This window comes from Platichthys flesus, chromosome 8 (genome assembly GCF_949316205.1).
Source record: "Platichthys flesus chromosome 8, fPlaFle2.1, whole genome shotgun sequence".
Classification (NCBI taxonomy): domain Eukaryota; kingdom Metazoa; phylum Chordata; class Actinopteri; order Pleuronectiformes; family Pleuronectidae; genus Platichthys; species Platichthys flesus.
The window spans coordinates 15459659-15474187 of record NC_084952.1 but is presented as its reverse complement, the minus strand read 5'-3'; the positions used below and the strand labels follow the sequence as shown (position 1 = coordinate 15474187).

Sequence of the window (14529 nt, the reverse complement as noted above, 5' to 3'; positions counted from 1 at the left end):
ATCGTCAGTCACTAGCGGGTGAAATTACCCTGCAGCAGACACAGGTTTTTAATTGGCTCTGGCTCCGATCATTAGTGATGGAAACGATATGAATGTGCTCATTATGTAAGCCAGTGCATGAGGTGAGAGAGGGCCTCGGTTTTTAGTACATTCGTGACGTCGACTTCGGACTTGATGAACCGGGCAAGAAAAAACAAGCAAACTCATTTAAATGAATGAAAAATTAATCAATCGCCTCTTTAAGCCACTTTACCCACCAACAATATGTAGACCTGCTAATTTTGGATCTGGAAGATGCATTTATGCCATAATGGTTGGAGAGAGATTCATCCAGATGTTATGCTAGCATCTGCGTTTGCCAATTTGTTCTCAAAGTGTCCCCTGGTTTTCAGAGCTACGACACTCGCTGCCTTTTTTTCATTGTGTCATCCACATCACTGACTGACGACCTTCTTTTCATTTGCTCACATTTTTCCAACAGCTGCTAGAAATCTGTCGACCGCTCCCACGACCTCTCATCTCCCATGATCATCTTTCTTCCCCTTTCATGAAATGGATACAACACAGATATCCCATTCAAGACAACACCCGACTATGGATTTTCTCCATTCACGATCAGAAAGAGGGAACATGGAGGATCTCCAGTTCTCTGAGGCGAAGCGGTACGGCCACTTCACGCCTCTAAAGGAGGCAGAATGTTGTCCTCACAAATCCCCAGATGCGCCTCTCTTTTTCTCCCCCTTTCTGTGAATCCGTTTTCACTTTTTATGGTATTTTTTTCTTCTCCAGCGTTGCGCCTGGCGGAGTGCTCATTGCCTTGCCTGTCTTTGAACAGCTTGCGTGCCCTGGGCCTGTCCCAGACGTTCTTCTTTTCCTTTTTTTTTTTTTTGCCTGCACTCTCTTTACACTAGTGATGAGCAGGTTGTTGCCTCTGAGCAGATTCCAGCACTGGGATCCCAGGAGGGAAGAGGCCAGGAAGAAGCACAGAGGCACATATAGAGGGATCAGATAAGACATGGGTATATATATCGTATATATATATATAAATTTATATATATATATATATATATATATATATATCGGTATATATAACTCATGCATTTATGCTCTGAACATAGCATCATTATGACATGTGGTCCAATGCAAACACGATTAACTTATATTCAATCATAGTTTTTGTTTAAAGTGTCTTTTCTTTAATGTTGCACACAACTCTCCCAGCACATCCAATCATAAACCTGGATGGTCCAGTGAAACTCATTTGTTGGATATGATTCAGAGAGCACAGCTGGCAGAGACTATCCCATTTTTTGTCATAAGGGAAGGATTGCCATTGGTTTAATTTATCTGCAGTGCAGTGTATTGATGGAAAAGTCCTATGGGTGATAAATTCTGAGTGGTTGTTACAGCATAAAATGATAATGGCCCGGGTGTAGTATTCTCCTCAGCATCCCAAAACAAATTTGTTGGGAGAGTCACTCTGCTCTTAGGAGAACCAAGCCGCGCCTGATGCAGCAGTATGCAAATACCTGTCTTATGGTTCCTCTTCATCATACAAGTGATGAATGGAGCCAATAAAAGTGACATTCAGCTGAGTGTGTGTCTATGACTGAAGAAGAAGAACATTCAGTGGTTCGTGGCATGTGTGAGGAAACTTTGATCCACTGTTAGGAAGAGGATTAGGGCAATGTGTTAGTGGATCAGCTATAAATGTATCAGCAGCTACCTATCAATCATTTAACTTTCCCTACTATTTTAAAATAAAAAATATATATTTACTGCTTTAATCCTGAATTCCTCTCTTTGAGTTTCTATTTCTTTTTTTACATTGTCTGCACTGCACAGTGATGAGTTGCCTTGATGTTTAAAGGTGCTCCAAGAAACAAGGCATCTGAAAATAAGACTCAAAACTCATTATGGATTTAGAATTTTCACAAGAGCGTTATCGAGTGATTGATATATAGTCAATATATTAATCAAATCATTTTCAGTTCATCTCCAGTGCTGTCAGACGCCCTCAGATCCATAATACTGCTCTCACATACTGTATAACACAATGTGTTATTGTTGTTTTTGTTATTATTATTGATGAATTAACATGGAAGTGTTGTCAATGGGCAGAGTGGAACCAATTCGACCTGTTTCATATATCAAGTGTTGTTTTAAACATTTGTTAGAAAGAAAAAATAACAAATTATTTCTGTAAATGTTGCTGATTTAAAACCTTCCCTGAAATCCATTGACATGAAGTGATAAGTAAGGAAATACTTAAATTGTACATGTATACAGTATTTGGGGAAATATATTACCACTTGATATACTTTTCCAATTTAGGAAGATTAGTGAGCGAAAGCATCAGTTCAGTGAATGAGTATAGAGACATAAAGAAAAGCAGCATCAACAGGGACCGGATCAGAAGAGCAGCACAGAACCGTTTCTTTTTTTTTTTCATGCGACAAATGAAGCTCAACTGTTTCGTTTTGGAGATAACTCCACTTCACCGCCTGGTACACAGACGTTCATTCTGTGGGGGGATTACCTCGATTGGAATCACAAAAGTAAACCACTGAGCTGATTCCCATTCCCCCCCCCCCCCCCCATCAGCGATCAGCTACCTGGATCTGTCCCGCCTCACGACTCCCCTCTCTCGACGGGCAGTGACCTTGACGGATTTAAGCGACACGTCGACAAGAGTCTCCCTCCTGTCCTCCAGAGATGACACCCCACATGTATCTGTGTACAATCACTGGTTATTAGAACAACAGCAGCAGGTAGAAGCAGCGGGTTTCCATACAGCTGCCACTAGGTGCTGTGTTTGGTGTGATAGCCCTTATGGGGGACAGTCCATCCCTGTGTCAGCGGATAATGGTACGGCCTGGTAGGGGGCGGCTGCGGAGTGACATCCAGCAGCCTCCCTGAATGCCTGTGACTCATATTTATTGGCGGGGCCGGCCAGATTACTTCAATTTACTCCGACAACAAAAAACTCCCAGACCGGGGTTGTCATTAAAAACAAGAGGCTAAACTGAGCACGCTGCTGCTTTGAAGGTTAGCTATTGTGAAGGCTTTATTCCCCTTCTGCACTAAAACAAAGTTTAAACAGAAGAATATATGACAGGGATATATGGAGGTTGAGAAGGGGACAGATCTCACACAGATTACTGCCCTGCATCCTTGTTGTTGTTTACGTGGGGGGAAACACACACTTAAATACACAACCAGGAATATGCCGCTCATGTGATTTGTAATAAATATTCCAACTTTCTCTTTTCAAAGCGGATGCCTCTCCTCAACACAAAGAGTACGTGTCCCTGAATTGTAAAGGGAGCACATTTTCAAAACAAGAATTAAATTAGACACAGCAAATTAATCCTAAACACAATTGTACTTTAAACTAGGTCTCTGGGATCAAATTAGATTCATAAAAAAACACCAAAAAAAAACAAGTGAAACTAACAGCCGTTGAGGGGATATTGTGAGGCAGAGAGGAGCCAATACCTAAATGAATGTTAACGAGCAGAATCCAATCCGGGAGCTGATTGCCTTATAAGCAGGCGGCGGCGAGCGCAGAGGAGCAGGGCGGCGCGGGGCGGGCCGACACAGGAGAGGCACGGCATAATAGCCACTCATCTATTCATGGTAATTGTGTTTCCCACAACTACAAGGACTGGTGGACCTTTCATTTCCTCTTCAGGCAGTGGACGTGATTGAGGAACGGAGGGGGGGGGGGGGGGGGGGGGAGGAGGATTAGAAAGGATCCATCGCCAGTGGCTTCTCCAAATGGCTGCACGCGCTCAGACCCCTCAACCACAGGCTCTCGGGGCAGCGCTGGATTCCAAACAAGACGGCCTTAGTAACCAGATGACGCCAAACTGAGCCCCCCCGACATGACGGAATACTGATACGCCTCACGTTAAGCTTCCCACATTCGAATCTCCAAACTTGTGCCAAACATATCTTATTTAGCTCTGGGAATAGATATTATGTTCTTGTAAATCATGAGAAGTAAAACAAGCAGTACAAAGATTACTGACACTTTCATTGACATCATCCTGTCTAATATATGATGGGCTGCTCAATCATGTTCAGGATGATTCACAGCAATGACACCATCAATTCAGTATTGCACGTCTATATGTGAGGCAAATGGTACATTTGCTCCTTTTGGGCATTTGGGGGTAATGCTGATATATTCGCTCTGATTAGACCTGGTATTATAAAGGAATGTAGTGAGTGATACAATCACATATGGACAGATCTAAGTTTAGATGTAAATGGGGTTCAGTGTCTCGCCCTAGGACACTTTGTGATGTGGCCAGCAGGACATGTGTGACATCATGGGGGTGCGACCGATGTTTTGGGTGTGAAATCCATCGAGAGGTGGTCACATTCTCTAAATGCGTCCTGGTCCACATATGAAGGGCCACCTAGTCAACTGTCCTCCCACCTGCTACAGTTTTACAATGAACCCAAAGAACACTTATTCATTTAATATCAACACTGACCACCACATATTTACTTTTTTGTTTTAATTGGTAAAATCTTATTTCACAGTGGAGCTGCGCACAACCCACTGATTCACCCACTCTCTCTATTTCTCTCTCTCACACCACCAGCACAATGAACAGAGCATATGTAAAACTAGTTAAAAACATATAACTTGGTCTTTGTGAAAAACCCAATGTACATGTTAACTTGCATATAGAGCTGAGAACTGAGACTACATCCACAATGTTTGGAAACGTTGACTCAATGGCATGTGCGTCCTGGTTCTTATTAGTAATAACTCAATTACCAGTGATGAATACAGACATTAAAAAACAACCAACATTGTGGGTCCAACTAACAGTGTCCTGCTTTTCAACGTTGTTGTTTCTCATTTGTAGAATTTTCTGTCACTAAGCAACAAACTGCTGAGTAGACAACCAGCTTCCTGTTTAGCACACACGTGCCCAGTGCATGTTGTTCACGTGAGATGCGTTTTCAGGTGTGTTAGTATGGACTGGTCTTAGGACTGATGCAGAGCTCAAACACTTGTTTAAACGAAGATTGTTTTGGTTTGAAAATGCCATTTAAAGACAAAGAAATATTATTATGTGGCCTGGGATCCATATCAAAGTGCTCATTCTAATACCAAGTGTGAACTGACAAATTTAGATCCAAGCGCCTGTGATCAGATCACATGAGACAGATGTTAACTTCAGGTCTTCACAGCACCATTGTCACCTTCAAAAGTAAAATGATATACATCTAATAACCATTAGTGATTAATTTATTCTAAAAAAAATATAGTGGAAAATCTTGAAAAGGGAATCGTCAGTGTTAATGGCACAGAGGCTGTGACATCCTGACATTTACTTACTATTATGGATCAAACAGAAAGGTGTCTCCTTTGTGCGATTCACTAGCATATTTTTAATAGACCTGGAAATAACTGAAGTGATGTGATTGATTTCTTGAAATTGACAAAAGCTCCTCTGGAGCCACGGCCGATTAAATGTTTTCACAGTCTAACTGCTTTTCAAGGTGACGACCAAAGTGACTTTGGCCTGTAAAATTAGCTGGAGCGGCCCTTTTATTTTGCTAATTGTCCTTAGCAATTATGTGAAGGGAGCAGGAAGTGGACGGAGCCGGTGTTTGGTTGCATCCTCCTACAGGTGTTGCCACATGCACCCCGGGTCCGAGGCTCACCTGCTCTAAGATGGTGTTGATCCTGGACACCTCGCAGTCGATCACAAAGCGCTTCTCCTGTCTCCTGTCCATCTCCTCAATGATGCGCTTGAACTCGGCCGCGTCCGTTGTGCTGCTGACCGAGCGAGCCGTCACCTGCCAGTTGTTGGCCACCGCTGCCTCCATGATGGCCTGCAGTATGGAGAAGCCTGAAGAGAGGGGGAGACGCAGAGAGGGGGCGGGGAGGATTAGAAACTAAAGAGAGCGCCGCAAATTTACATTATTCTGTGGAAATCTTTGCTGGCATCCAAAGGTTAAAGGGCATCTCATTAAATAAGAGTCCGAAGTCTGCAGGTCAACGAATATGTTATCTAGAGTCTGCACTTAATGTGCCGGTGTGCGTGAATATACATTTACATACTGAGCAGGTAAAATCTTAATGAAGTGAAAGGACAATAGAATTGTATCTCCATCTTATTAAAAGATGAGTGGGTGATGTTATTGTGCCGGGTATCGATTGAATCACAGCATTTAGCTCAGCCAGATGTTCCCTTTGACGGGTCGGTGAGACTCACGGCGGCCCCTGTGTCCCCTCGGTGGCTTTAAAGATAAAGACAATGAAAGATTCATCCAGGCCAGTGGTGGGAAGAGATGATTATGCGAACAGAGGAATGGAGAACTAGACCCTTCTAATGATTAATTCACACGTGAAATATTTTCATTTAACAAAGCTCTCGGAAACACACGGTCAAATCACACGCCACGGGATGAATAACGTTGTCCTATATCTGGAGGGATAGATTGCATGTAGCATGCACTGAAATAAATTTGCTCAACTCTGCTCTAATTTACAGTGGGTGAAAGGGAACACAAAGGTTATTAATGAAAGCCAAGCACATATGCCGGTATTTCATTAAGCCTCGGACAATGTAATTGCAAGCTGTATGTACAATAAGCTTCTTTTCAATATCTCCATTCATTTTTCATCGTCCGTGGTGTGTTTAACTGATACAGAGAAAAAAGAAAAGAAACGTCCAGCGACAGCAAATTCAGGCACACACACACAGATTTGATATGACGATTAAAATAGTTGCGAGTGATTGGGTATTATGTAACACACAGTCAGGCTGACACAGCCTGAGCAGCAGCGGGCAAAATAAACATTTGTCATATATTTTTTTTACTTTGTGCCATTTCCCTCTACAGCCTTATCTCCATAAACCGGCTGCAGACGACCAACAAAGCCGGCACAGAGAGCAAAGAAACACGAGCTGCTATAACAAGAAAACCACTTTCTGTTCATTTCTCTGGTTTTGCATTTTCCCTCTTTTCCATTCCATCTGAACGGTCAAGCAGCCCTGTGTTTTTTTTCTGTTTATGTTTTTTCCTTGACTTGTGAAAATGCTCTGAGACGGCAGGTCCGTGTGCGTCTGCACCCCCGCTGTGACGCCACCACTGCAGCTCACAGCCACATCTTCGACGGATGACCTTTTGGCGAGCCGCACAGCGAGCGGTGGAGGCTGACGCACGGTGTGTCATCTGTCCAGAGGAGCAATGGCGTACCGCCTGGAGACATCAACATGCCAGACCTCAAGGTTATCTGGCAACCCGCTTATCAGGTCACATCTCTGAGGAGACGAGTCTGTAGTTTACTGTAGTTCGTGAATGTAACTCGTCGGATGAAGCAAGAGTTCACAAGATGTGTTGAGGGCATGTAGAGACACAAGTCCCTCTGTGGATCCTGGGTCACAGACCGAATGAAAACTATGTAAACACCTGCTCCATCTGAAGGGAAATAAGAATAAGGAGGCAGCAGTAAGGAGTATTCTAAATTGGGGGCCATGAAGGGGCCACGTCCATTAAAAAAAAGGCTTAGAAAATCTAAATTCTTAATCAGTTGTCATATTCATGGTGAGTATTCTTGCTAAGTGACTAGTTTATAACAAAAAAAGACATGGGCACTTCAGGAGCCAGACAGATTTCCTCTGGGGCCAGTGCCCTCCTGGTCTCGCCCCTGGATCTGCCCCTGGGAGGCAGTGAGGTCTGAAAGCACTACACTGTCAAATGTAGCTGAATTTTTTACCTGGACAAAAGCCACAGTTTTACTCTGGAGAGAGAGAAAAAAAAAAAACCTGAGGTGAAAACATCAGCAGTATCATCATTTTTAAATGAGCGCCGTCTCTCGTGCACTTTATCTTCCCCTTTACCTAAAGGAAAAGTTATACAGAATGAAGGCTGGAATAACGCGGATGCATTATTCATTTTCCAGAAGCATATGCTCAGAACCTCGCCGACCACAAGCCACCTGGATAACATGGCAGTGTTCCCGGCAATAAAAGCTCCTCACTTTGAGAGATGTCATGTCGATTAACTGGGTCGAAACGCTCTCTGTCGGTTTTGCAGTGTCACAGACTACGGCTGGTGAAGGTAAAAATGCCAATGAGCCTTTTACCTGAACAGTGGGTGTGGGGACATGCCAGGCTTCTGGGTTAAAATGATAGGGTGGATATTTGGTTCAGGGCTGCAGCTATCTTGTTGTCAACCACTTATTTTCTTCTGCTGCTGGAAACACACGCGCTAGATGATTTTTTAAATAGCGAAGGAAAAAAACAAATGCTCACAGGGGAAAGCCCCAGGGAGTTGGACCACATATGTCAGTATCTACAGTGCTCTTAAAAAAGATATATATATATATATATATATATTTATATCTGTGCATTTCCAATTTCCATTTCTGAAGTGCAAAAGGAGAAAAAAAACATGAATAATGCCAACTCTTATGCGAAAGAGGGAAACAAAGTCCTGTCAATCAGATTGGAATCGCAGAGGGCTTTTATTTTGAAATTGCTGATTTGTGCAGTGTTTGTCTGCCTGTGCCTCGGGCGTCCCCTGAACTGTGTGGGAACAATTGGATTCATTTAAGATTCACACAAGATTCCATGGCTGCCTAGTTTTACATTTGTATGGAAATTAAGAGATGGAATCGGGTGGTGGTAAATAGTCTGTCCAGAAATGGATTACTTCTGCTTCTGTTTCTTCTTCCCCCTTTTTTCATAATGTCAGCAGAAAAGTTTGTGTTCCCTGATTTAGACTTCAAAATCAAAACGGATTAAATCCTTGGAGCAGAATTTAATCTGACAGCAGTGGCAAAACTGATCGTTTATTTTTCTTCTTCATCTCCTCCAGCAAGTCAAAATAAAAATATAATTTTGTTATTCCATGCTTCTCTGCATGTTGCTGCGTCCGCCAGTTCACTTCATGGGACCGGACTCCACTCCGGCTTCAGCCAATCAATGGACTAAACCACCTCAACAGACCCTCATAAATGCTTTAGCAAGTGATCTTTATTTCCAACACCGAGAGAAGCAATAAATCCGGTTCACCTCCTCGCCTCCATGGGCCCCACAGCTGCGTCCCATCTAAAATTGTAATACAGTCTACTACATAAATTATGGAAGACAACAACATGATTTCCTTGTCACGCCCTATAAATCCCTGTGGTATGAACCAAGCGACGACGTGGAGCAGTTTCTGATGATCATGCTTCTCAGTGCTCATCATGCCATCGACACAACGTAGAGCTGCGAGATGCTCTTATACTCTGGAAGCCAGTCACATGTCATAAAGACATACATCCATATGTGAGGCAGGGTACAGTGTATATATTTGTACACATGTGGTATAGTTTCCATGAGATGTATGTGTTGATATATATCAATATATATTGATATTGACATATTTTTTTATTTCATACTAAAGCTAAACTTTACCTTGTTTTTAGTACAGCGTATTTTTATATGGTTATATTGTCAATTTGTTTTTATAAAATATTCTGGTCATGGTAGTTATCATGTTGCACATTTGTAGCCAGAGTCTGCTCAGTAGCAACCATGGGATAAAACTCTGGTGATGTAGTATTATCGAAACAGCTAGTTATTCCCAGCTCTCAATCGTGAAGATTTCAGATCTAATGAAAATGTTATATCTAATTTACCGGAAAAACTATTGCCCTGATATAGAAATTTTTTTACTCCCTAATATCAGTCATATAAAGGGCTCCTAAAATCCATATCAGTCTGGCTCTATTTTTCCGTCACCTGGTGTAATATTGTTAATGAAAATAACATTTGCGGCAGTTGACTTTTATATGGCAGCGTTGCACATAGAGACAAATACAGATTGTTCAGAAATGCCCGTGGTGTTTTGCTTTATACCTTTATGCATATAAACTGTAATAATTTGATTTATTCCTTTTTTCATCTGGAGCCTGTGTTACCCATAAATCCCTTCTCTGCGTTGAGCCCCAGGAGACGTGTTTGTCTATCTTCAGAGAAGCACACATTCAGCCTCGGTTTCACAGGCTTCATCTGAAGAGTAAGTATTCGCAGAACACAGTACTCTGGACAAAGGGTGTGAGAGCGCTGAGGGGAGAGTGGGAGCTCCAGAGGCAGAAGGATAAGTGAGAGGAGGGCAGGTCTGAATCTAGTTTTGTTTTAAAACATGGGGGAAACTGTTCCAGCTAAAACGAGGAAATCCAGATCAGACACTTGAAACAACTGTGTGGTCTGTGAAGCGCTCTATAAACAGCTGAGATGGGTGAACACTCAATTATTTTAGTCTTTTTCCTTTACATCTATATCATTAAATTGCAGAGTCTGCTATCAAATCCCAGCGGAGCCTGATGACATCCGCGTGCTTATAAATCATTTGCTTTTGCGAATGAGATGTTGTGGCAGCGTGGCGCACAGCGGCTCAGTGAGAGCTGCAGTCTTCTTCCTCGTCTGTGAACCGGATCTTAACAGGATGAGTTTTGAAGCGTCACCCGTGGCGGCTCAGCAGTAATTGAATTGAGTTGCATCTAATCTCATTGCCCGGCTCCTTTTGGTTCCCTGCTTCTCATTAGGGTTCGGTGCAGAGTGTCACGGGGCTTCGTCTCAGCCGCTCACTCACAACCCCTCGCTCATATCTCACAACACATCCAGGCTAACTAGACCAATCACAGGAACCATATTTCTCCAGGAATAAAACTCAGCGTTAGACTCAACTCACTGTCACTCTGAGAGAACCAGCTACACCATTAGCTTGTATCATCCTGTCATTACAGTGTGTCCTCACTGGCATTACACTAATCCACATCAATCCAGAATCTAATCTGGCAATCGGATCAAATAATGCCACAATCGAAAATAAGTCACCGTTACCCCGACTGCAGTGCACGTTAAGGGGAACTGCACAAGAGGAATGACGGGCTGCAACAACAATACCATCTGAAATCAGTGAGGGGATCAGAATCGAAGGCACACACACGAGGCAGCGCTTGTTGAGCCGACAGTAGATGTGGCCGCTCTCCTCCCTAACTCGCCAATCCTCTGGTAAATGAGGGTCTTTGGCAGACCGCACCGCCCCACTGAGCGCTGCCCAGGGTCTCAGAGGGCATCAGAAACAACTGAGCTGAAACCACAAAGATAATGGCCTCCACTCATAATTGTGGGTCTGGCTTGATAAGAAGAGAAAGATGGAAAGTGAACTTTGAAGAGGCAACACTGACAATTTCTCCATTAAAGGGTCAGTTCATTCAAATTACAATGGAAAAAACAATTTGCTGTACATTTACTTAATATTCTGCTAAAAACAGCATATCATTTACCTTTAATGGTATCAAGCTATACAAATATTTTTGGTTTTAATTGTCCATGTGTTTAGATGTTGGATGATGTCTGCAATGGTTGAGGAACTCGGGCAGGAGGACATCTCAAAAAAAGGTCTAAATAAGCTCCCAAAAAGTGAAGCCAAAGTATCTTGATCGCCCCCTGGTGGCTGGCTGATGTTTACCAAAATAAAAATCATCAAAGTACATGTGAAATACATTTTTCTCAAGGATAGTTACTGCAATTTTATACAGTTCCCATAACAATGATCTGAGTTCAAATGTTTTTTTTCTGGTAAGCTTGGTTTACGAAGAGCCATGTTTGACAGCTGAGACTGACTCCTGATTGGTCAAGAGCATTTAGCGTTCGGACCTCGATATCAAAGCTCCATCCCCTGATCGCCACTGCACGGACTCTGACTCCAAATGTGCAAGATGGCAGCGTTCGTATCTGAGCTATTTTTGCTTCATTTATGGACATCTGTACATAAGTGTATGGGCTACAAAGATACCACAAGCGGAAGGGGAAAAAGTATTATAAATAGTTTTTGTAATGTCGGTACTTCAACTCTGCATCGTGACGCCACTTAATACATTAACCATGAACAACACTTTCATTTCTGAGGTTTGTTTGCACTTTTATTACAGTTGGCCGGGACGTGGCCGCCTCACTGGCACTGAAGAGTTCAAAGTGAGGACATTGAGTTTGTTTATGGACTCAAGGATTCATCTTCCCTCTCTCCCACAATTAAACCATCACGCTGATATGGAACCGAGACAAAACCAGTCCACCCCCAGGAAAGACTGAATTTGGGCACGTTAGAGAGATTTACGACAGAAGCCTGGTGGATCAAAACAGGACCGATTGGACACAAGGCAAATGGGAACAAACAAACAAGATCACCACAGAATGAAAACGGGTTCAGTGAGACCTCATCTCTGATTAATATTGACTGTTTGGTTTCTCCATCGAAAACATCTAAAGAACTGTTCTCATCAGCAGAGAGACACACACACAAGCAAACACACATACACACACACAAACACACACACACACACACACACACTCTCTCTCTTTCTCCTTTCCTCTTTAGATAACACTCATAAATCACGACGCACATTGCTGAAGCCGTGTAAGAGGAGACTTCTCCTTTTTAAACACTTGTCTGAATTAAACTGAAATATCTGATCCACCAGGAATAAGGTCAATACTATTCAGCCAATATCTTACACGGTTTTAAAAAACAACTACATTTACACTTTTAAATGGCCGAATGAATACAAATTAATGGGGTTCAGGCAGTTTCTACCTTGTGATCACCTACTGCCACCAAACATTAGACAACTAAGTTTTATTGTATTTGAATATTAAGAACTGTTGAGTAATATTTGATTGGTCAAATGAACCATTCGTATGATGTTGACAGTTTTAAATTACGTTGATCAATCCACACAATTTTCGTTTCCCGTCATCATTAGGGCTGTTGCTTTTATAATTTGTGTTTATCTAACGTTATTGGATCTTGGTTGGATGTGGGGCTTAAGCAAATAAACTGTATATAAAGTATAAAGAAGCTCCTCCAGTCTCTCATGGAAACATAGAGAGGAGACTGGCAGTCTCTTCTGGAGAAACAAAACCACAGGGATCGTTGGGTGCCTCTTTTATTTTTTTTTAAATATATTAACATTGTGCATTTCTCTTTATTTCTATGCTGCTCTTCTGTCATTTTTGATAATTTCCCCCATATGTGTTATTAAGTTAATCTATTCTACAAACCCAGTTAACAACAAATTCAGTCAGAGGAGCCTTAGAACAATTATGTATTGCCACGGTGTAGCTTTGATGGTTTCTGAAGGTTTTTATGTTTGTCCAACACCAAGGCCTTCTAAGGTGATAAGAACAGTGATTAATCATCCACAAAGCAGCTCTACACCGGCTGCACGCCTTCTCAGAACCAATGCATCAACTCAACAGTGCTGAAGGGGGGGGGGGGGGGGGGGGTCTGCTGATTAGACTTTCAAAAGCTGAAACAGATGATAGACTCTGGCTGAACCAGATTCTTAAAGAATCCGCGACTGATCCACCCAGAGTCTGCTGGGAGAGCCTGCTTTAGAGTTCTCCTAAATTCTGTCAAACCGACAAAGTAAAATGTCGTTTGATTTTGAGTGGGTTTATTGCTCATTAGTCCAAATATCTTAGTGTCATTTAGTAGTATAGCCTTCCAAGATAAACATATCCTCACCTATCATTGTCAAATTGATCACTCGATTTCTCAGCCACTGATTGTAACAACTTGATTATCAGCCATCGCATTTATCCTGTGTACCAGGATAAAACTCAATAAATTTCCCTTGATTAGGACCCGGTTGTTGCCCGAGGCGGGGTTGATCCTGGACATCCATTGAATTGGGAAGTCACAGCATCTGGTTTGAGACTGATTGGACGCCTGGTACTACATAAATCTTTCCTTGAACATCAGGTGGTGCCACCTAAACAAGCGCTAATTGGAAAAGCATCACATTTACCACAGAGCAGAGCCGAGTTTAGATGATGGTTGGAGCCAATTACACCAGTTGTTGTTTATCCAGTGCTGTGTGCTCTTAAAATAATGTTTAAATTTTGTATTATTCCTAAGCATGCTGGGGGTCTGGCCCCACGATAACATCACAGAAATGTTAACCCCTTAAGCTCCTCTTCGCAGCCTCAGCTTCTCAGGTGTTGCAAAGTCGAGGCTAAAAGTAAATGTGACCGTGCTTTTGTCATCAGGGCCCCTGAGCTCTGGAATGACCTCGACCTGAGGAGATGAGGCTTGCAGAGTCAGTGACTTCTTTGAAATCACTTCTTAAACCCCATTTTTATAGACCTTCTTTCATGTGATGTCGTCTTTTTACCCTTAACAAATCACATTTTATAATAATTCATTATTTGTATCCTCTTTTTACTGCTTTTATGTGATCATGTTTTCAACTGACATAGTCCTGCATTTATTTAATGAGTCGAGCAATACTCTAATTTTGACAACATCAATGTTGTTGCCGGACTTTCTTGTCACATAGCATCCTGCAGATTGTTAATACCCTTGTCTCTGCTTTTTTGCTTTGTTTTTAAAGGTGCTCTATAAATAAAAACTGCTGTTATAATTGTTTTATAATAATAACGATAATATTATTATTATTATCAATAACGGCTGAGTGTAATGTGTAACATAGGG

The 14529-nt window shown here is 42.2% G+C and overlaps 1 protein-coding gene across 2 annotated transcripts in view; it reads right to left on the bottom strand.

Annotated features, from left to right (window-relative positions):
- Nucleotides 1–14529, bottom strand: part of LOC133959007 (glutamate receptor 3) — an 84461-nt gene that overhangs the window by 34325 nt on the left and 35607 nt on the right. For both annotated transcript variants that reach the window (XM_062394062.1, XM_062394063.1), the window contains exon 4: nt 5692–5879. In XM_062394062.1, the coding sequence (XP_062250046.1) occupies nt 5692–5879 (188 nt within the window). The remainder of the gene's footprint in view (nt 1–5691; nt 5880–14529) is intronic.